General features: G+C 40.6%; 6 protein-coding genes across 8 annotated transcripts; 4 read left to right on the forward strand and 2 right to left on the reverse strand.

Annotated features, from left to right (window-relative positions):
* Positions 1-140: 140 nt before the first annotated feature.
* On the reverse strand, positions 141-2,642 carry LOC135439502 (putative uncharacterized protein DDB_G0282269). The gene is made up of 3 exons (XM_064698254.1): positions 2,199-2,642; positions 1,618-2,126; positions 141-1,086 (listed from the first exon to the last, which is right to left on the reverse strand). The coding sequence occupies exons 1-3, from the start codon at positions 2,250-2,252 to the stop codon at positions 489-491; spliced, it is 1,161 nt and encodes a 386-aa protein (XP_064554324.1). The 5' UTR covers positions 2,253-2,642; the 3' UTR covers positions 141-488.
* A 300-nt stretch (positions 2,643-2,942) lies between these two features.
* Positions 2,943-4,906, forward strand: MME1 (Mitochondrial Magnesium Exporter 1). 3 transcript variants are annotated; one of them, XM_064698258.1, is made up of 5 exons: positions 2,943-3,083; positions 3,407-3,839; positions 3,903-4,332; positions 4,389-4,565; positions 4,638-4,906. In XM_064698258.1, exons 2-5 carry the CDS (start codon positions 3,729-3,731, stop codon positions 4,808-4,810), a joined length of 891 nt encoding a protein of 296 aa, XP_064554328.1. In that variant the 5' UTR covers positions 2,943-3,083; positions 3,407-3,728; the 3' UTR covers positions 4,811-4,906. The 3 variants fall into 3 exon arrangements, with proteins under 3 accessions (XP_064554328.1, XP_064554326.1, XP_064554327.1); XM_064698256.1 differs by having other exon boundaries at positions 2,950-3,185; XM_064698257.1 differs by having other exon boundaries at positions 2,950-3,174.
* Positions 4,907-5,021: 115 nt separating this feature from the next.
* On the forward strand, positions 5,022-6,674 carry LOC135439501 (myoneurin-like). The gene is made up of 3 exons (XM_064698253.1): positions 5,022-5,554; positions 5,654-5,739; positions 5,845-6,674. The coding sequence occupies exons 1-3, from the start codon at positions 5,086-5,088 to the stop codon at positions 6,547-6,549; spliced, it is 1,260 nt and encodes a 419-aa protein (XP_064554323.1). The 5' UTR covers positions 5,022-5,085; the 3' UTR covers positions 6,550-6,674.
* A 101-nt stretch (positions 6,675-6,775) lies between these two features.
* RfC38 (replication factor C subunit RfC38) lies at positions 6,776-8,068 on the forward strand. The gene is made up of 2 exons (XM_064698255.1): positions 6,776-6,936; positions 6,997-8,068. The coding sequence occupies exons 1-2, from the start codon at positions 6,877-6,879 to the stop codon at positions 8,005-8,007; spliced, it is 1,071 nt and encodes a 356-aa protein (XP_064554325.1). The 5' UTR covers positions 6,776-6,876; the 3' UTR covers positions 8,008-8,068.
* Positions 8,001-13,261, reverse strand: Nup160 (nuclear pore complex protein Nup160). The gene is made up of 14 exons (XM_064698252.1): positions 13,080-13,261; positions 12,873-12,975; positions 12,308-12,805; positions 12,078-12,247; positions 11,584-12,002; positions 10,847-11,528; positions 10,670-10,778; positions 10,449-10,610; positions 10,158-10,388; positions 9,981-10,099; positions 9,293-9,910; positions 8,719-9,231; positions 8,256-8,653; positions 8,001-8,186 (listed from the first exon to the last, which is right to left on the reverse strand). Exons 1-14 carry the CDS (start codon positions 13,165-13,167, stop codon positions 8,058-8,060), a joined length of 4,239 nt encoding a protein of 1,412 aa, XP_064554322.1. The 5' UTR covers positions 13,168-13,261; the 3' UTR covers positions 8,001-8,057.
* A 319-nt stretch (positions 13,262-13,580) lies between these two features.
* Positions 13,581-14,377, forward strand: Csl4 (exosome component 1 Csl4). The gene is made up of 2 exons (XM_064698103.1): positions 13,581-13,844; positions 13,905-14,377. The coding sequence occupies exons 1-2, from the start codon at positions 13,656-13,658 to the stop codon at positions 14,358-14,360; spliced, it is 645 nt and encodes a 214-aa protein (XP_064554173.1). The 5' UTR covers positions 13,581-13,655; the 3' UTR covers positions 14,361-14,377.
* The last annotated feature ends 3,678 nt before the right edge of the window (positions 14,378-18,055 follow it).

Consider the following 18,055-nt stretch of genomic DNA (forward strand, 5'->3'; position numbering starts at 1 on the left):
TAAGACTCATAGTCTCCAGAGATCTCAAAAAATGTTTAAGCCACAGTCTGTTGAGAGTGTGATCTGGACCGAAGTCTAAATACTTACTTAATCTGTAATAGGAACACGCCATTTAATATTATAAAGAAATTTTAAGCCGCTTTGACTTTTGGAAAACAGTCGATCAAGTAACATTTGCTCGATTTGTAAAATATGTATTTTTCATTCGGTTTTGCATTTGTTTGTTTTGTTATTATTATTAGTAGGCATTAAAAAATTGTATTGTTTTTGTTGTTGTTGTAAAATTTACAAGATAACTACCAAACTCCGTCATAAATTTGTTTACATAGTAGTTGCTGCAGCGTTACGATGTGCCACAAACAAAATGAATAAATATATAAAGCAAAACAATTACTTAATGCAATCTCAGAATGACAATTTTGAATGCATGCGTTCAATTGGCATGGGATAATAGAAATAAAAGAATTTTTGTTGCGTCCAGGCGCCTGTTACCGACGCATCTGAAATCCAATTGTGCCATTGGGACACGGACCACGTGGCAACCGTAAGACATTATCATTATAAGGATTTGCATATTGGGGCGGCGGTGGCGGCGCCTGATGCTGTTGCAACGACGTCGTATGCAACGACTGTTGACGCAGCAGCGCCGCAGAGACGCTACCACCGACAACTGGCGACCAACTCTGCTGAGAGTTGGGGGTTGGTGGCGCTGCCGCTGCTGCTGCTGCTGCAGCTCCGCCTGCAACATATGGAGACATCCGTTGGTTATAGTGTGGTGGCGTTTGTTGTTGCTGCTGCTGCTGTTGCTGATGCATGGAAGGTGTCTGCTGATAATAGTAGCCCATGGCTGCTTGAGTCGGCGGCGCCTGATAGTAGTTGTTATAGTTGTTGTAGATGGGCGCTGTTTGCGACATTTTTGGCGCCGAACTGGAGCGATGCATGCCAGGTGCAGCAGTCGCAACAATGCCGCTGTTGTTATTGTTGCCGCTGTTGTTGTTGTTGTTGTTAAAGTTGAAAGTTGCGGGCGGCGTAGGCACTTCAGCTTGAACTGGGGTTGATAGCACCACTAGCGTTGTCGGCGAAGCACTGCGTATTAAAGCCAGACATAGTTTAGTTTTTCGAACTTAGTTATAAGTAAAAACTAACATGCGATCGTAAGAACGCGGGTATAATATCAAAGGTATTAGAGGATAGTTTCAGTAGTATCGATAACACGAGCAGCTATCTTCGGAGCCGCGAAGCTTAAATAAAAATTGCAGATTCAATATATATTGTTTCACTCGTCCAATTGTTGGCAGATGCTGATAAGTATTAAGCTTAATAAAGAGAGTTACATTTTCAGCACAAAAAGTAAATTGTTCTTAGGAAAACTGAACTTTGCCCGATTTTTGTTTACTACAAAAGCTATATTATATTGTGAAGGGAGGCTAGTTTTCATTCAAGCAGACGGACACAGCTTTATCCTGGCTCCTAGTCTCCTTCGATTGACTAATTTATAATAAAATAGCCACTGCATGGGTATAAAGCCAGACAACATTAACGATAAACATAAAAAATCGAATGAAAGTGTTGTGTATCTGCATGAAGTGTTGCAGTATTATATAGTTATATACTAACGGCTTATCGTCCTCGGGATTCTTGGCGCTGCCCAGTATGCGCAGACGCGCCTGCGCATATTCCTGTTCCCGCTGCTGCAGCGTCTTGATGGGCTGCTTGGGTCGTATACCGTTTGTATCACGACGTTCTTCGGCTTGTGCGGGTCTGCGCAATATCTTTACCGTTTGGTTGCTAATCGGTGTGGCATAATTGGCCGCATCATACTCGCTATTAGACTTGTGCAGTACCATCATAACGGGCACTGTGCTCGATTCATCATCCAACGACGGCGCTGGCGGCGGCTTCTTGGCAATCATTATTTGCTTGGGCGCCAACGCAACGGCCGTGGCCGTCGCCATTGTGCCGCTGCCCTCCTGCAGGCTCTGTGGGCGCTGTAGCAATTTCATTTTGCTTGAGGCGGCGGCGGCGGCTGCTGCTGCTGCAGCGGGTTCAGCTGTCAAGGCGGGCTTAAACTTGCTACTGGTGTCGTCGTTGGCGGTTTGCAGTTTCGTTTGCAGCGTCATGCAAAGCTATAAGAGATTCGAGAGAGCATTTTCGACGATTTTGTTGTTGCTGTTGTTGTAATGTCATTCAATACTCACGCCTGCCTCGTCAATTTCTTCCCAGTTGTCTAGCACATCGTCACCATTGGACATTGCAAACGTTTTTTAATTTTTGGGCTGATGCGAGCACGTTGCGTGTGCGTTGCTTGTGTACAAATATATATGTATTTTTCTTTTCGCTTTTGTTGTTTTTACAAAATTTGTTGCTGCTGCTGCTGATGATGATGATGTTGTTGTTGTTGTCGATGTTGTTGTTGTTGTAGCTTCACTTTCTTCTTTTGCGCCTGCCACTGCAGATCGCACTACAACTGATACATAATTCCAGCGCACCTGTATCAGACATAAGTTCTACATATGTTTTTGCACAACTTTTTGCACAAAAGGATCGTTTTAAACAATTAAATATGCTATGCATATGCTTTGCACACGCATACGCAACAATTTCAGCTCGCTTTAGCCAGCCCTGCTTAGGCACACTCGATAGCACGATAGCCACGAAATTGGTATTGTTGGGGCGTGTGATTGATTAAATTATTGTTGTATAATTGTATTCAAAAACCATTTTAGATTGTGTTTATTGCATAGATAAATTAACTTTTTTCTTTGTTTTCATTAAAAGTTTAAATAAATATTGGATGGAAATCGCAGTGAATGTCGATTTTCGATAAACGATTTTAAGCATAGGCGATTTCGCAATTGTATTTTTTTTCAAATGTCAAACAAATTATGTTACAGTTTCAGATACTTTGACATTTTTTTGACCATTAGCTCATCCGCATACTAGGAGCCGTAGCCTTAAGACACCAAATTTATAATAGTTGCTAATGAATTCAAAATTGTCGAAAGATATCGTTTTCAAAATAAACAAATTCCTTTTCGAAAGATAATCCTCAAAGTAGATTTATTTTAAATCGCCAAACAAAGGTACATTCAATTTCCAGCATATTTAAGAACTCAATCAAAATTGTATACAAGAGTATTACGCATCATGATTTGACTCATCGTGTTCAAATAGGTAAAAATGAAGTAAGATTTGTTTTCAATTATCTGTTATCTCCACTGTTCTTCGCTAACGGAGCTACGTTATCTATTTTAAGAGGCAGTTATTTGGGCCGGTTATCAGCTGTTTATTCCAAGTCCAAGTTTCAAGCGCCGTTTTGTTTGTTTTCTCCAAACAAGCCGCCAAACCTAATTTATATTTTCTTTAAACCAAATTGCAGTAACAAATTAATTTTATGACATTTCAGAACACTGACAAATGAACAAAAAGCGTTGAACAGCAAAGATTAGTGCTCTCTGTTAATAACAGTTTAGCAAACTGTAATGTAAATTTTTGGCTGCCCATTAAGCATATGGTTTTATTTGATAAGACTGCTTGTATTGTGCCTTTGCCATGGATGTTGAACTTGCTACAGAAATTTCCAATTTTATTAGCATAAATAGGCAACAGCTCAGCCAACTGATAACATAACCCAAGCAGCCGTCATCGCACGTGCATGTATCAATTAGTAAGCATAAAAGAGTGGCTGACGATATTCTGGAATTGTTTACGTAAATACATAGTTCGTCATGGCAGCGGCAACAGCAGATCACAAAGCGAATCCCGTCAAATCGTTCATAGCTGGCGGCTTTGGAGGCATTTGCAGTGTGCTCACAGGCTATCCTTTGGACACAATTAAGGTATGTTTTCAAAATGTTTATTAAATGGTGAAAAACAAATGCTTAAAATTAGTTCACTTTCAGGTGCGGCTGCAGACAATGCCATTGCCCGCAGCTGGACAGCCGCCCAAATATAAAGGCATTATCGACTGTGCTGTTAAAACGTTCAGCACCGAAGGCGTTCGAGGCTTTTATAGAGGCATTTCAGCGCCTTTGGTCGGTGTGACGCCCATCTATGCTGTGGATTTTGCTGTCTATGCGGCGGGCAAGCGTCTCTTTCAAACGGACGAACATGTAAAGCTAACGTACACACAAATCTTCATTGCCGGCGTTGGTGCGGGCATTTGCTCAGCTCTGGTCACTGTGCCATCGGATCGTATTAAGGTGTTGCTGCAAACGCAACCGGTCACAGGCCCAGTTATGTATAGTGGCACGCTGGATACGGCCATAAAGCTGTACAGGCAGGGCGGCCTTCGTAGTCTCTTCAAAGGTACCTGCGCTTGCGTGCTGAGAGGTTAGTGCAGCATCATTTGTATCAACACATGCATTTTATGACATTGTATCCCACAGATTCACCCACTGGTGTTTATTTTGTTGTTTATGAGGGCTTACAGGATTTGGCCAGACGGCGCTCGACAACGGGACAAATAACACCGACCTCAACCATCTTTGCTGGCGGCACGGCTGGCATTGCATTTTGGTCCCTGGCTGTGCCTTTTGATGTACTTAAAAGTCGACTACAATCTGGTCAGTTAGCAAATGCTCATATATTTGTATATGCCTAACACTTATTAACGTTACTTTATTTGTCTTATGCAGCGCCCGAGGGTACATATACGCATGGCATACGCAGCGTTTTCCGAGAACTCATGGCCACAGAAGGTCCCAAGGCGCTGTACCGCGGTGTTTTGCCTATACTGATACGCGCTTTTCCTTCAACCGCGGCCGTTTTTGTCGGCGTTGAGCTAGCCAATGACGTGTTGAATTCTTAGACTAAGTTAAAAGGTTGTCGGCCAAAAAGAAGCTATTTTTTAGTGTTGTATACGTGAACATCTTATGTAATTAAATGTAAATATTTTGATAGACTACTTTTGAAATATTAAGTAGGCGCCTAATAATCAGCTGTGCCTAATGCAGCTGTTATTGCATTTGAACAGGTTGGCAGTGCTGGTTAACAGCACTTGTACATACTCTACATAAAAACAAACTCAGTTCTTTATTAAACTCCAACTGGTTAACATCTGCAAATAAATGAGCGCATTTCGTGATGCTGCCAATAACCCGTGCTACAGTGGATAACTTCTGCAGAGCGTGCTTGCAAGATTTAGGAAATTTAGAAAACACAAGGGAACTTCGACATGACTTAAAAGACGATCCGCAACTCTTACGCATTGTTGAATTAATGGCAGATGGATTACAGCCCATGAGAACGGGAATGCAGTTGGCAATGCCAACCCGTTTGTGTCATTCCTGTTACACACAAGTTGGCAGTTTTCGTAAATTTGCAGAGATGTCCATTTGTACGGGTGTCGCTCTTAATGAATTAACAGCTGAAAAGCTTGAGTTAACGGACGATGCTAAAGTTAAAATGATATGTGCTACATGCTTTAAAATTAAATCGGACCATAATGCTAATTCGATCGAAAACTCACCCAAGCTGCAGAACTTGATGCGCCTTATATTCACAGGAGCTGATAAAATACAACTAATTGATAATAAGCCGGCAGGGATCATATGTAAATATTGCTCCCAAAAATGTAAAACATTCCTGGAATTTCAAAGGATATTACAAGAAAGCCAACAATATTTTGTATCTACTATATTGTCAAACACAGACGATATACCAGAACTGGATTCCTCAATTAAAACAGATTATCCTAATATTGTGGATGAAAATCGAAATGAAAAAAGTGAAATCAATGTAAGTCATAAAGTCGCCTAACAGGCACCTGTGTGCATGCCAGGTGTAAAGTAAAAAAAAAATATGTTATTGATGATATTATTTACTTTTTTATTGTATTTTTAGTTAACCAGCACAAAAGAACAGGATCTTGCCCAGGAAAGTGATTCTGAAATGAATAACACAGTCGTAACTCTATCCAACGCAGAAAACATTTGTCCGTATTGTCAGCGCGAGTTCAAGAGGAAAACGCACTTGAAAGATCATATAAGATTGGTCCATGAAGGCCTGCGTCCATACAAATGCGACTTTTGTCAGCGCTCATTTGGATTGGCTAGAACCTTACGTATTCATATAATGGGTCACACAAAAGAGCGGCCTTTTGTATGCAAAATTTGTGAAAAATCATTTCGGCAAAAGACAGAGCTGAATCTTCATATGAATAACCATTTAGCGAGCACTCAATTTCGATGTCCGATCTGCTCGCATGACAGAGCCAGCCAAGAAGATCTGGACGCTCATATGGCTCGACACAATAACAGGGAGGGCTACCAGTGCAGCACATGTGGACGAAAATTTAAAAAGCTTTGCCATCTCAAAGAGCATGACGATGCAGTTCATCTTAAATTGCGTCCCTTTGTATGCACTCACAACAATTGCGGAAAGGCATTTGGAGCACGCAAAACACTTTACACACATCTGCGAACGCATACGGGCGAGCGTCCTTATAGTTGCAATATTTGTTATAAACCATTTTCGAGTAAGGCGAATCTTTCCCGACATTCTCGCACCCACGATGAGACGGTTGTCAAGGTAGAAGTTATTGATTAAGATCGTTGGGATACCAATCCAAAAAATTCGTTATCATAATTGTCAATCAAAATAACACGTACCAAATATTTTCGTTTTCGGCTATATTTTAATATTGGTTACAATAAAAAAAAAGCTAATTCAAATATCCCGCTGCCGTGATATGTATCCAAAAAGTAACAGTTCTTCATATACTTTCGATAGTTACGAACAAGAATGTTATCGATACTTTTTCACGGCTGAACGATTGTTTAATCGCAAAAAAGCGCGCATTGCACAAGTGAAGCCGGCATAAATTTTATATATTTTTCGCTATAAAGTGTTTTATGTGCTAAATAATAAGCTTTGATGGCACTTTGGGTAGACAAATACCGGCCCCGTGAGTTATCCAAATTGGATTATCACAAGGTGAATAAAACTTTGTCGCATATACTTCTACAAACATAACTCAATATATTGTGATTTTAGGACCAAGCGGAAAACCTGCGCAATCTTTGCAAGCAAAGTGATTTTCCTCATCTAATGTTCTATGGACCATCTGGCGCAGGCAAGAAGACACGCATAATGTGCCTGCTGCGTGAGATGTATGGTGCCGGCGTGGAGAGACTGCGCAACGAAACAATGAGCTTCACAACGCCCTCAAATCGTAAGATCGAGGTAATGACAGTTGGCAGCAATTACCATTTGGAGGTGAATCCCTCGGACGCCGGCATGTACGACCGGACTGTTGTTATAGACCTGATCAAGCAGGTGGCACAAACGCATCAAATCGACATTAATGGTCAACGGGAATTCAAAGTTATTGTAATTTCTGAAGGAGATGAACTAACCAAGGACGCTCAGCATGCGCTGCGTCGCACCATGGAAAAGTACGTAGCCACATGCCGCATAATACTGTCGGTCAACTCCACATCTCGCATCATTCCGGCCATCCGGTCGCGTTGCTTGGGCATTCGCGTGCCAGCACCCAGCGAGAACGAAATGACAGCTGTGCTTCAAAACACATGTAAACGCGAAGGTCTGGTATTGCCGCCAGAGCTGGCCAAGCGCGTGGTAGAGAAATCGGAACGTAATATGCGAAGGGCATTACTGATGCTGGAGGCATCCAAAGTCCAGCAATATCCGTTCACAGCGCAGCAGCAAATCGCCGAGCTGGACTGGCAAGTGTATCTGCGTGAGACTGCAGCTCAAATTGTGAGCGAACAAACACCCGCCAAACTGGAAAAAATACGCGATCGTTTGTATGAGTTACTTTCGCAGGGTGTGCCACCCAATCTTATCTTCCGTGGCCTCGTAGAGCAACTGGTCAACAATTGTGATATGTCAATTAAGGCAAAGACATTGGAGTACGCCACACAATACGAGCATCGCATGCAGAACGGTGCGAAACATATATTCCATTTGGAGGCTTTTGTGGCCCAATTTATGAACATCTACAAAAAGTTTCTTGCCGAACTGGTAATGACAGATGATTTCTAACATTATTATATTATACTTTTTATTACGCCCATTCAATACATGCGAAGCGCTTAACCGAAAATTTGCTGTTGCTGTCGATTTTCTCGGTCTGTTAGAATGGCTAACTTCATTTTGTCGTCTGTGGTGCGCTTCACAGTCTCAATGTATCGGGCAACTTCTTCCTCGAGCTTGACATGTGCCTGCAAATGAAAAGTGGCGAATATTGTATTTGCGTATAAAAATGACTAAAATGGAGGAGGTGACATTACCATCTCGTATTCCATGTGCTTGCTGCCATTTACTTGCAAGCCGTGCAACAGCAGATCGATGGTATTGATGGGAAACGCAAGCTGTGGATTAGTCACATTCACTGAGTGCTTAAAGTCGAAATATTCACTGCCTGCCCCCAGCATGCCGCCAATCATCTCACATGCCAAATCGGCGGCATCGAGCAAACGATTGTGCTTCACCAGCAGATGGAGCAACTCTCGAGAGTTAGCCAATTTGTAGGAATCATTCAGCCATTGTGGCACAAATGCATTCAAAGTGAGTATTCGGTTAACGACGCATTTTCGTATTGATGTTGATTCATTGAGCTCGTTGTCGACAACCAGTTTTTGCAGCAATGACCAAGCCATGTCAGCTGCACTGTTCCGATGGGCAAGGTCTGAAAAGTACCATACATTTAGATTTAGATTTAACGAATACGAAACAATAATTTCGAACTTATACCTGCTAAATCATTGTTCTGCAACCAAGCCCAAGCATCCTTAGTCTTATCCTCAGTGGTGCTAACGCATGCAGCTGCCAGACTCTCAAATATTGGCAGCACCGAGAACGCATGACCACGTGCAAGCTTCAATGCTGCCGTGTATAGGCCACAGGTGGCTAAGAGATAGGAGAGCTCTTCGGCGCCAGCCATTTCATAGGCGGCCACATCTTTGCGATGGTGGGCAAGCTCTCTTAGGGCCTCTGCGTGCAGCAGCTCCCGACGTATGTCGGTTAACTCCAGTACAATGACTTCGTTGGTTTTGCCAGTCTCCAGAGAGCGCTGCTCGATATTAGCCTGATCCGTAGCCACCTTCTCGTCGCCAATTGTCGGTTTAGCAATCCATCTATATCGTGTATCGACCAAATACAAGCAATTTATGCAAACCAGTAATGAGGAGCAGCGCTTTTGGAGCGCGTCAGGTGCATCGCTGTCCACCTGAAGGCGCATGGCCTGCTCATACATAACAGTTGCAGCTGTGGGAAACGCGAACTTTATTCGTATAAATTTCGTTAATTATTTCCAGAGAGACATTACCTTTGCGCATATTGCCTTTGTTGGCATGAAATGCATATAGAAAATTATAGACTTCGTTCTGATCGATGCTCAAGGAGCGCGCCCGAGATTCCACAATGTTCTCAAATTCCTCTTGCAGGCCATTGTAAGGCAATTGCATTAGCAGATCAAAGCGTTTGCACTGAAACAACATTATGACTAACTGACGCAGACAATCCTTGCGCCGCGATGTATCTGCGTTATAGACCAGAGCATGATAGGCCTCCTCATAGTGGCCCAGCTGCAAATGGTTGTTAAATACTATTGACTGGAACATTGGCAACTGCTGATCGTCTACATGCAGTTTGTTCATAGCTATGTGGGCCAACTGAATGATATAATCGAATGCCGAATGTTGTTCAAATAATTGAATAACTTTCAGATAATAATGTACCAAAGCCACTTTGGACTCTTCTTTTGTTGGTACAACTTTCTGTCTGCTAAGGATGCCCGAAAGCTTGGTATAGATCGGCGTGTTCTTCAGCACTTGTTCAAACAAAAGTGGTTCCTTAAGCACACTCTCTTGAACTTGCTCGAAGAGATGAATAGCTTTTTGCGGCTCGCCGCAATCTAATAGGGAAACTGCCAGCATGAAGCTACCTGAAAAGATAATCCAAAAGATTATTATATAAATATTAAATATACAAAACTCAAACAGCTATATACATACGCGAATCAGCTTTCTCGTTACACCAACCAGCGAGCAGGCGCTCATAGTCCTGAATGATAATGTGATGGCATGTGCCAAAAAGCCACTCTGGGAACACGTCATTCCAAGCCTCGGGCCAACTGTAATTAAATGTCAATTAGCAAGGTAAACAAAAGCAAATAATGCATTAAAACTTACAGCATTTGATTGATGCAACCAACCAGCTGTAGTAGAGTCTGACGCATTGACAACTGATCCACCAACGAATTGGGTTCCTTTAGCAGCATCGATAGGGCGCTAAATAACCCCTTTGATTGCAGAAACAAGCAAAGCAGCGTTGTTTGGTTATTTAAACGTATTTGGCTCGAATATGGCCTCGTATATCCACTAAAGAGCTGTGCACGCGTCAGACGCTGTATAGACACCTCACTGCAGATGGAAAAAATGTTATAAATTGAAAGCAGTTCTCTGAATTTTGCTGTGCCTTACAAATTAACTGGCGTGTTCAGCGAAATAGGTGTTTCAGAGATCCAGACAAGTGTGTAATAGGAGTGCAAGAAATTTATATTCGTCATAATAGTGTAGTCGCTCTTAGAAACATTCCCATATAGTATGTACTGCAGAATTAAAAGGTTGCGGCAAACGGCAAAGCTAAAAACACAATTAATTAGTTAATCAAAGAAGATCAAGTAGATCAAAGAATATTATACCGTATCATTGCCATTTGCTTGACCGTCTCGGCTAGAATGGAAATTCCATATTCACTGCCAAACAATGCCCCAGTTGATTGCAAAAAGCGTGTCGACTTTGATTGACCGCCTAAAAACATTTAAAGAGTAACATCTATGAAGGCGATATACAAATGAAGTCAAGCGATCGTAATATACCTGCAGAATCTGGATAAGCATCTTCGTCAACAATAGCGAGTAAATCAAGCAGCATATTAATGGCTGCATCCACAATATTGATCGATTGTAGCTTTTTCCTTATTTGCTCCACGCAGTCGGTTGATAGGTTAATGCCATCGTTATCATCAATGTTATCATCGCCCTTAGTGATTTGAACCAACAAGTTTGTAAGCACCCTATCATTCCTCTGATAAATTTTTTTATCCAACTCCAGTTTGATATCTTCACTTAACAACTTTTCCAATTGATTGATGACCTCCATTAGTTCAATAAAGCCGTGGGCCGCCACAAGATCATCTCGGCAATAGGGCGCTACAAACGCAGCTACATCTCTTGTGTTCTCCCCAACAAGCATTAGGTGTTCCAGCATTTCACACGGGCGGAGCAATGCAAACGATTGCCTTCTGATAACACAAACAGCATCCATGGCGCCCAAAACAGACAGGCCTGTCGGCTCGGAAAACTTAATGTGGTATTGCTCACAGCAGGAGTAGAAACGATCCCAGAGCCTGGTCGCAATCTCTAAATATTCATCGTCGCTGACAACGAAATCTTTCAGCTCATTTTGAATCTCATCTTCGACTGTCTGGCAGACCTGCTCCTTAAGCATGCCCATTGTCAGTTGCTTTATATCGAACTGCATGTTGACGCGTCTGAACATCTGCAAGGGAAACACAGGTTATCTTTGCTTCAGCAACATCTAAACAAGAGCTTACATAAAGTGCCTTGGCGATCACGTTTCGATCAAATCGACCCGGATGAAATATGTAGGAACAGTATGCTTCGCGTGGATCGACGCCCTGTTCCATGGTAAGACAATATCGATCCGGCGGTGGTTCCAATGCAGCAGACACCCATTTAATTGAGCTGTCGGCATCCAAGAAAATTGCCGAAACATTAAAATCTCCTTCAGCATTGCTCCACAGCGTCCAAATATGAGAGAAAGTTGCATCGAAATCTGCCAAATCCATTTGCGGAGCTGGCACTTTATGACGCACAGCTAGACCCACGGTTTTTGTGTTCATGTCGCTCAGTTTGCACACGATGCTTAGGCAAATAAATTCAGAGTCCTTTTCGTGCGACAAAAATACACAAAAATTATGATCATCGATTTTGCGCAGCAAACTATTTTGGGCTAAAAAAGATAAATTGAATGATTAATATAAATATATTTTAATTTTAGATTTAAACGAAAAAATAGAAAACTTACGGCCCTGAGCGCCTTGGGACTCTGTACAGCTATATGAGGCAACACTTTGCAAAGTGGAAACCGACCACAAGCGTAGTTCATTATTTCGATAGAGCACCAATAAAAACATCTCTCCGTCAATGCGGCTGAAAGCCATGGAAATGGCTCCCTCCAAATGTTCTCCTCGACCCCTGCAATGACATTTGTTTAATGTATTTATTTAGAGCAAAATGAACAATATGGGGACCCACGTTAAAGCGCCTTTCAAGTTTGATAGAAAACGCGGCATTAAATGAGACTCCTTCACTTCGTGCGAAATTGTGCTGCCGGTCCGACAGTTCATAATATTAAGAATGAGCTTTGAATGGTAGTCAACTGCGAAATATGCCTCTTGACTATTCTCGGACATATCGGAAGCTGCGAGGTGTGGCACACTAATAGCCATGGTTCCATCGAGCACATAAAATGTGCTGCGATCCTTCAAGTTGTTAGCGTTTGCATCATAGAAAATGGAATTCCTTTGGGAATCCGCCGGAGCAACACAGGCTGAAGATGCTTCCATCTGTAGTGGAAACACAATCCGATGCACACTACTGACGGTGACCACCAAAAGGGTGACGGTGTTTGTCTGCTCGGACAACGAGACATTTAACACTGCGGAGTCCGTAAAGCGTAGACGTAGATGGTTTTTCAGAAGCGAAATATCCAGGCTGACCTCGGAAAGTTCCACGACATCTTGATATGTGCGCCTGCGATATGTGGATAGAACAATTAGCCATATGTAAATCATGTATGTACATAGCTACCAATGTTTACCAATATATAAATCGGTTCCTGTTTTGGCCATTGGCAAGAAAATCGTAGCAATAGCTGCCTGACTTTCCAAAAGTCTTTATATCCTGCAGCGTACTTTGTGTGCCTATTTTGGTTAGACAACAATACAAGCAACATTTATCAAAATTAATGAGACACTTCTGGACGACGCTAAAAAATACACCTGGCTGTTGGTACCATCTAACGCACCTGTATTTATTTCGACTTCGATCCATTCTTCTGGGTTTATATTTTTGGGTATAACCTCTCGGTAGCTCATATTAGCTTTTGTGTTCATCTCGAATTAAAGATATAATTAAAAATATTCTAAATAACGCACATAGATACGGTCACCGGCAAAAAACACGCGCGTGTTATCGGTTGATGACGTTATCGATTCTGTTAGTGATGTTAATCAGCATCGTTGTCTGAATTAAAGTTCCAAAGAACTACTTTCTAATAAACCGAATTTCATATTGAAGCAAATGATTGTTATTTAAGCATATATATCAAACAAATATTGAGTTATTTTAAAAAACGAACAGTTTCGCGATTAAAACCAAACAAATATATATGCAATACGATTTTGATATTTTGTTTAACTTGGAACTAGTAACCGATATCATTTAAACATAGTTTACATTATGAATATGAATTCGCCGAAGAACCCACTGTTAATACAATTGAGCGAAATGTTATGAATTAGGCGCAGAAACACATGGCTACTTGTTTTTATTTAGTTGCCAAAATCAGTAATCCAAATTTATTATATTAATATATGAAAATATGACTGGAGAGGGTAGAATCACATCTACTTCATCTAATAATGAGGATGATACATTGATTTGCCTGCCTGGAGAGCGCTTGTGTCGCGTGGAGGATAACATTATAGTGGGACAAGGAACCTACGAGCAGGGAGGCTATATTTATGCCTGCAAATCTGGAATAGTACATATCGATGAGTCCACGGAAAAGGTAAGTTAGTTATATATTAATATAATTGGTTAACATCAAATAACGTATTTATCATTTCAGTGCCAAATTGTAAGTGTGCACAAACCGGGCTTTCATTTGACCATACCGGCTACTGGAGATGTCGTCACAGCACGCGTTCTTGTGACGACACCCAAATTCGCAAAGTGTGCTATATTTTGCGTTGGGAACGTTCTACTCGAGAGTAGTTACCGCGGTCTCCTGCGGAAGGAGGACGTGCGCGAAACTGAAAAAGACCGAGTGGATATTTACAAGTCATTCAAACCCGGCGATGTCATATTGGCGCGTGTTGTCAACCAGATGGAACAATCGTTTATGCTGAGCACAGCAGAAGCAGAACTCGGTGTGGTGGTTGCGTATGCCAGCGATATCCGAAAGAATCGTATTCCTATGGTGCCTATTGGCTGGGGCGAGATGCAGTGCCCGCAGACAACGATTAAGGAGCCAAGAAAGGTGGCAAAAGTACTGCCAGAAAGTTCAATCAAATTTGATAAATAAAACATAATTAAACATTATCGAAGTAAGTCTAGTATATTTATAATGTACAAGAAATATTTTAACACTATTAGCAAATTTCTATATAGAAATTATTATATAAATTTAATCTAATAACAGGCCCCATGCAAAGCCGTTTCTGTTTTTTCGTTGTGTCAGTTTGAACCCAACACATTGCGATTATTCGAGACTTTTAAAAGGTATATTTTTACAAGATCGGCCCTCATTATTCCAAGCTATCGCTAAAGTAGTCAATTGTACATTAATGAATGATTAAGATTCCGACATTTTTGAATGGTTTTGAAAAAGAATGGTAATTGTAAGTTTTATTATCAATTTTTCTCTGCTTTATCATTTTAATTTTGTAACGTCAATTAATTGAAGACTTTTTGAATTTTAAATGTGTTGATCAACTTCGATATTAGATTTTAATGTTTCTTTAATTCAAGCACTGCGCTTTGCAATCCTTCTCTTCGTCAAACATGTTTCGAGTGCCCTGGCAGCCACCATAGATGAAAGACTCGCATTGGCGAGTGTCCTTTATAAATCGCCACATTGGAAAAAATGCCCTACAGGGACCTGTTTCGCACGGCTTGTCATCACATTTTCCTGACGTTTCATATTAATCACAACAATGCTTAAACTAAAATGATTGGTTATACTTACCAGCATTGTAAGCGTCACTGGCCAGCAAGAACAGCAAAATTAATGCAAGCACCGATATGAATGTCCTCATTTTGTACAAAAACTTAAAATGCGAGCTCTGATGAAACAGTTGACTTGACATTAAACCTACTTGAAATTAAACCTGATGGCTACTTAAATTAAATGTTTTGCTTGTTAAACAAATGTAAGCTTGAATGTTTTGGGTAAATCAAGTAGTCGAAGGACATACTCATAAGAACCAGAACTTCCAATTGGCATTTAAAATTCCAATTCGAGAAATGGACTAGCTTTGATTAAAATAGCAAGGGCATCATAACTACTTGCGACTGGCAGAATCCTTGGCAACTATTTTTATGCAAGTGGAGTTTAGAAAATAGAGCATGACTTATTTGGTGCGATTAATGCACATAAACGTTTGTATGTATGTACAAATTTGACTATTTCATCTGTATACACTCGTTTGTGTGTGTGTTATCTAGTTATGCATTTGAGTGATTTTTAACTGAGAACTAAATTGTGTGAGCGCAGAGTGCACCACAGGCAAGTGATGCTAAGAGCGACAGGCAGCATCAATTACTGAGGAGAGCGCAATGTAATGGAGATAATGCACAAGCTCGCGTCTGCACATATTTACATATCTTGCGATTCTCTTTGCATACACTCATTGAGTAATAAAGAGACAGAGGAGGCTTTTGGATCAAAAGCTCTTTTTCGAAACACTTCATGAGAGATAGCAAGGTTGCAAACTCAATTGAGTATTACTCAATGAAAAATTGCAAGCACAACACCCGGCTGTCTACAGCTACTTCTGCCGTTGCCCAAAAATCAAATACAACTTCAGAACATTTCCCATATGAACCAACAACAACCATAATCAAAACAAACGACTCGACAATGAAAAAAGCACACCCCAAATTCTGTCCCTGCTATCCCTTTTTGGTTTGAAACTACAGCCTATGATCTACGCTTCTACACTCTTCTAACTCATTGTTGTGGTTTCTAAGCACTGCTATGCCTATAATTCGCAAAATAATGTCTTCTTCTTCTCCACTCGCTTTCAACTTGCAAGCAGCCCGGCAGATTTTATAATTTTTCATTTTTCGATCAGCAAGGCACCCTTTCTCAAAATAGGGTATTTTAACTATTCATTAGTTCTGTACCCAAATACCACTAACCTTCTCATATACACATTTTTATCTTATGTCTGAGAAAAATATAATTTCGTATTTAGTGTGCAACTATTAGTACAATCAATAATAATTGTTTTCTTTAAACATTCTATACCATTTCTATAAATAAGGGTATCAATGCCTCGACACGCCAAATAGTTGTTGGCATGTGTGTCTCATCTCACACACATTGGCAAAAAATATGCATGTATGTGTTTTCCAAGCCAAGGGAAAAAAAAAATTTGAGAAGATTGCAACATTCTGTTGCGCATGTGACGTCACATGCTAGGGCTTTTTGTATGCGACCGTTGCGTACAATAAAGTAATACATTATTAAATACAAACATTATTATAAAAGACCCTATTAATATATTACTTTAATGTACGTAATAAAGATAGAAATATATTCTAAGCATCACAAGAAATGAAATTCTTCAAAATGTGACGTCATAGTATATGATGTTGACGCGCCGTGTGCGTAACCCTTTGATTTAAATGGCATGGCCTGCTCGCATTTAATTTTTCTACGTACTTGCGCCAAGACTCGGCTATGCAAGAACAACACTAGAACCCATTGAGTAATAAAGAGACAGAGCTGAAGGCTTGCTCCGAGCTTTTTTTACCGTTTTGAAAATCATGAGAGGTAGATCGGGATGGTCCGCAAACGCAAAATCCAACTCAAAAATAAAGCTCATTTACTATAGGAAGCAACAACAAATCATTCGCAAAACAACAACAGTGCGCATTTGTTTTTATCGTCGTCCGTTTTGATCAAAAGTTTCTGCGCGATGATGAGGACATAGGAAACTCAGTGCAAAGAAAAGGGACAAATAATGCCACTGTGTTTGTTGCTGGTTTCTCTGTCGTTCTAACAAGGCGGCGCGTAGAAACAACAACAACACTATTTGGGTTCTAGTGTTGTTCTTGCATAGCCGAGTCTTGGCGCAAGTACGTAGAAAAATTAAATGCGAGCAGGCCATGCCATTTAAATCAAAGGGTTACGCACACGGCGCGTCAACATCATATACTATGACGTCACATTTTGAAGAATTTCATTTCTTGTGATGCTTAGAATATATTTCTATCTTTATTACGTACATTAAAGTAATATATTAATAGGGTCTTTTATAATAATGTTTGTATTTAATAATGTATTACTTTATTGTACGCAACGGTCGCATACAAAAAGCCCTAGCATGTGACGTCACATGCGCAACAGAATGTTGCAATCTTCTCAAATTTTTTTTTTCCCTTGGCTTGGAAAACACATACATGCATATTTTTTGCCAATGTGTGTGAGATGAGACACACATGCCAACAACTATTTGGCGTGTCGAGGCATTGATACCCTTATTTATAGAAATGGTATAGAATGTTTAAAGAAAACAATTATTATTGATTGTACTAATAGTTGCACACTAAATACGAAATTATATTTTTCTCAGACATAAGATAAAAATGTGTATATGAGAAGGTTAGTGGTATTTGGGTACAGAACTAATGAATAGTTAAAATACCCTATTTTGAGAAAGGGTGCCTTGCTGATCGAAAAATGAAAAATTATAAAATCTGCCGGGCTGCTTGCAAGTTGAAAGCGAGTGGAGAAGAAGAAGACATTATTTTGCGAATTATAGGCATAGCAGTGCTTAGAAACCACAACAATGAGTTAGAAGAGTGTAGAAGCGTAGATCATAGGCTGTAGTTTCAAACCAAAAAGGGATAGCAGGGACAGAATTTGGGGTGTGCTTTTTTCATTGTCGAGTCGTTTGTTTTGATTATGGTTGTTGTTGGTTCATATGGGAAATGTTCTGAAGTTGTATTTGATTTTTGGGCAACGGCAGAAGTAGCTGTAGACAGCCGGGT

This window comes from Drosophila montana, unplaced genomic scaffold (assembly GCF_035044405.1).
Source record: "Drosophila montana isolate Dmon_TW-CO22-7 unplaced genomic scaffold, ASM3504440v1 contig_402_1, whole genome shotgun sequence".
NCBI classification, from domain to species: Eukaryota; Metazoa; Arthropoda; class Insecta; order Diptera; family Drosophilidae; genus Drosophila; species Drosophila montana.

Excerpts from the sequence above, each read along its gene's own strand:
- LOC135439502 (XM_064698254.1), bottom strand. The coding sequence starts at position 2,252 with ATGTCCAATGGTGACGATGTGCTAGACAACTGGGAAGAAATTGACGAG. Across the intron at positions 2,127-2,198 it reads AAGAAATTGACGAGGCAGGC|CTTTGCATGACGCTGCAAAC; the intron begins GTGAGTATTGAA and ends AATCTCTTATAG. Across the intron at positions 1,087-1,617 it reads AATCCCGAGGACGATAAGCC|TGCTTCGCCGACAACGCTAG; the intron begins GTTAGTATATAA and ends TTTAATACGCAG.
- MME1 (XM_064698258.1), top strand. The coding sequence starts at position 3,729 with ATGGCAGCGGCAACAGCAGATCACAAAGCGAATCCCGTCAAATCGTTC. Across the intron at positions 3,840-3,902 it reads ATCCTTTGGACACAATTAAG|GTGCGGCTGCAGACAATGCC; the intron begins GTATGTTTTCAA and ends GTTCACTTTCAG. Across the intron at positions 4,333-4,388 it reads CTGCGCTTGCGTGCTGAGAG|ATTCACCCACTGGTGTTTAT; the intron begins GTTAGTGCAGCA and ends TGTATCCCACAG.
- LOC135439501 (XM_064698253.1), top strand. The coding sequence starts at position 5,086 with ATGCTGCCAATAACCCGTGCTACAGTGGATAACTTCTGCAGAGCGTGC. Across the intron at positions 5,555-5,653 it reads TAAGCCGGCAGGGATCATAT|ACGATATACCAGAACTGGAT; the intron begins GTAAATATTGCT and ends TGTCAAACACAG. Across the intron at positions 5,740-5,844 it reads ATGAAAAAAGTGAAATCAAT|TTAACCAGCACAAAAGAACA; the intron begins GTAAGTCATAAA and ends TTGTATTTTTAG.
- RfC38 (XM_064698255.1), top strand. The coding sequence starts at position 6,877 with ATGGCACTTTGGGTAGACAAATACCGGCCCCGTGAGTTATCCAAATTG. Across the intron at positions 6,937-6,996 it reads CCAAATTGGATTATCACAAG|GACCAAGCGGAAAACCTGCG; the intron begins GTGAATAAAACT and ends TTGTGATTTTAG.
- Nup160 (XM_064698252.1), bottom strand. The coding sequence starts at position 13,167 with ATGAACACAAAAGCTAATATGAGCTACCGAGAGGTTATACCCAAAAAT. Across the intron at positions 12,976-13,079 it reads CGAAGTCGAAATAAATACAG|GCACACAAAGTACGCTGCAG; the intron begins GTGCGTTAGATG and ends TAACCAAAATAG. Across the intron at positions 10,389-10,448 it reads CTGAACACGCCAGTTAATTT|TGAGGTGTCTATACAGCGTC; the intron begins GTAAGGCACAGC and ends TTCCATCTGCAG.
- Csl4 (XM_064698103.1), top strand. The coding sequence starts at position 13,656 with ATGACTGGAGAGGGTAGAATCACATCTACTTCATCTAATAATGAGGAT. Across the intron at positions 13,845-13,904 it reads TCGATGAGTCCACGGAAAAG|TGCCAAATTGTAAGTGTGCA; the intron begins GTAAGTTAGTTA and ends TTATCATTTCAG.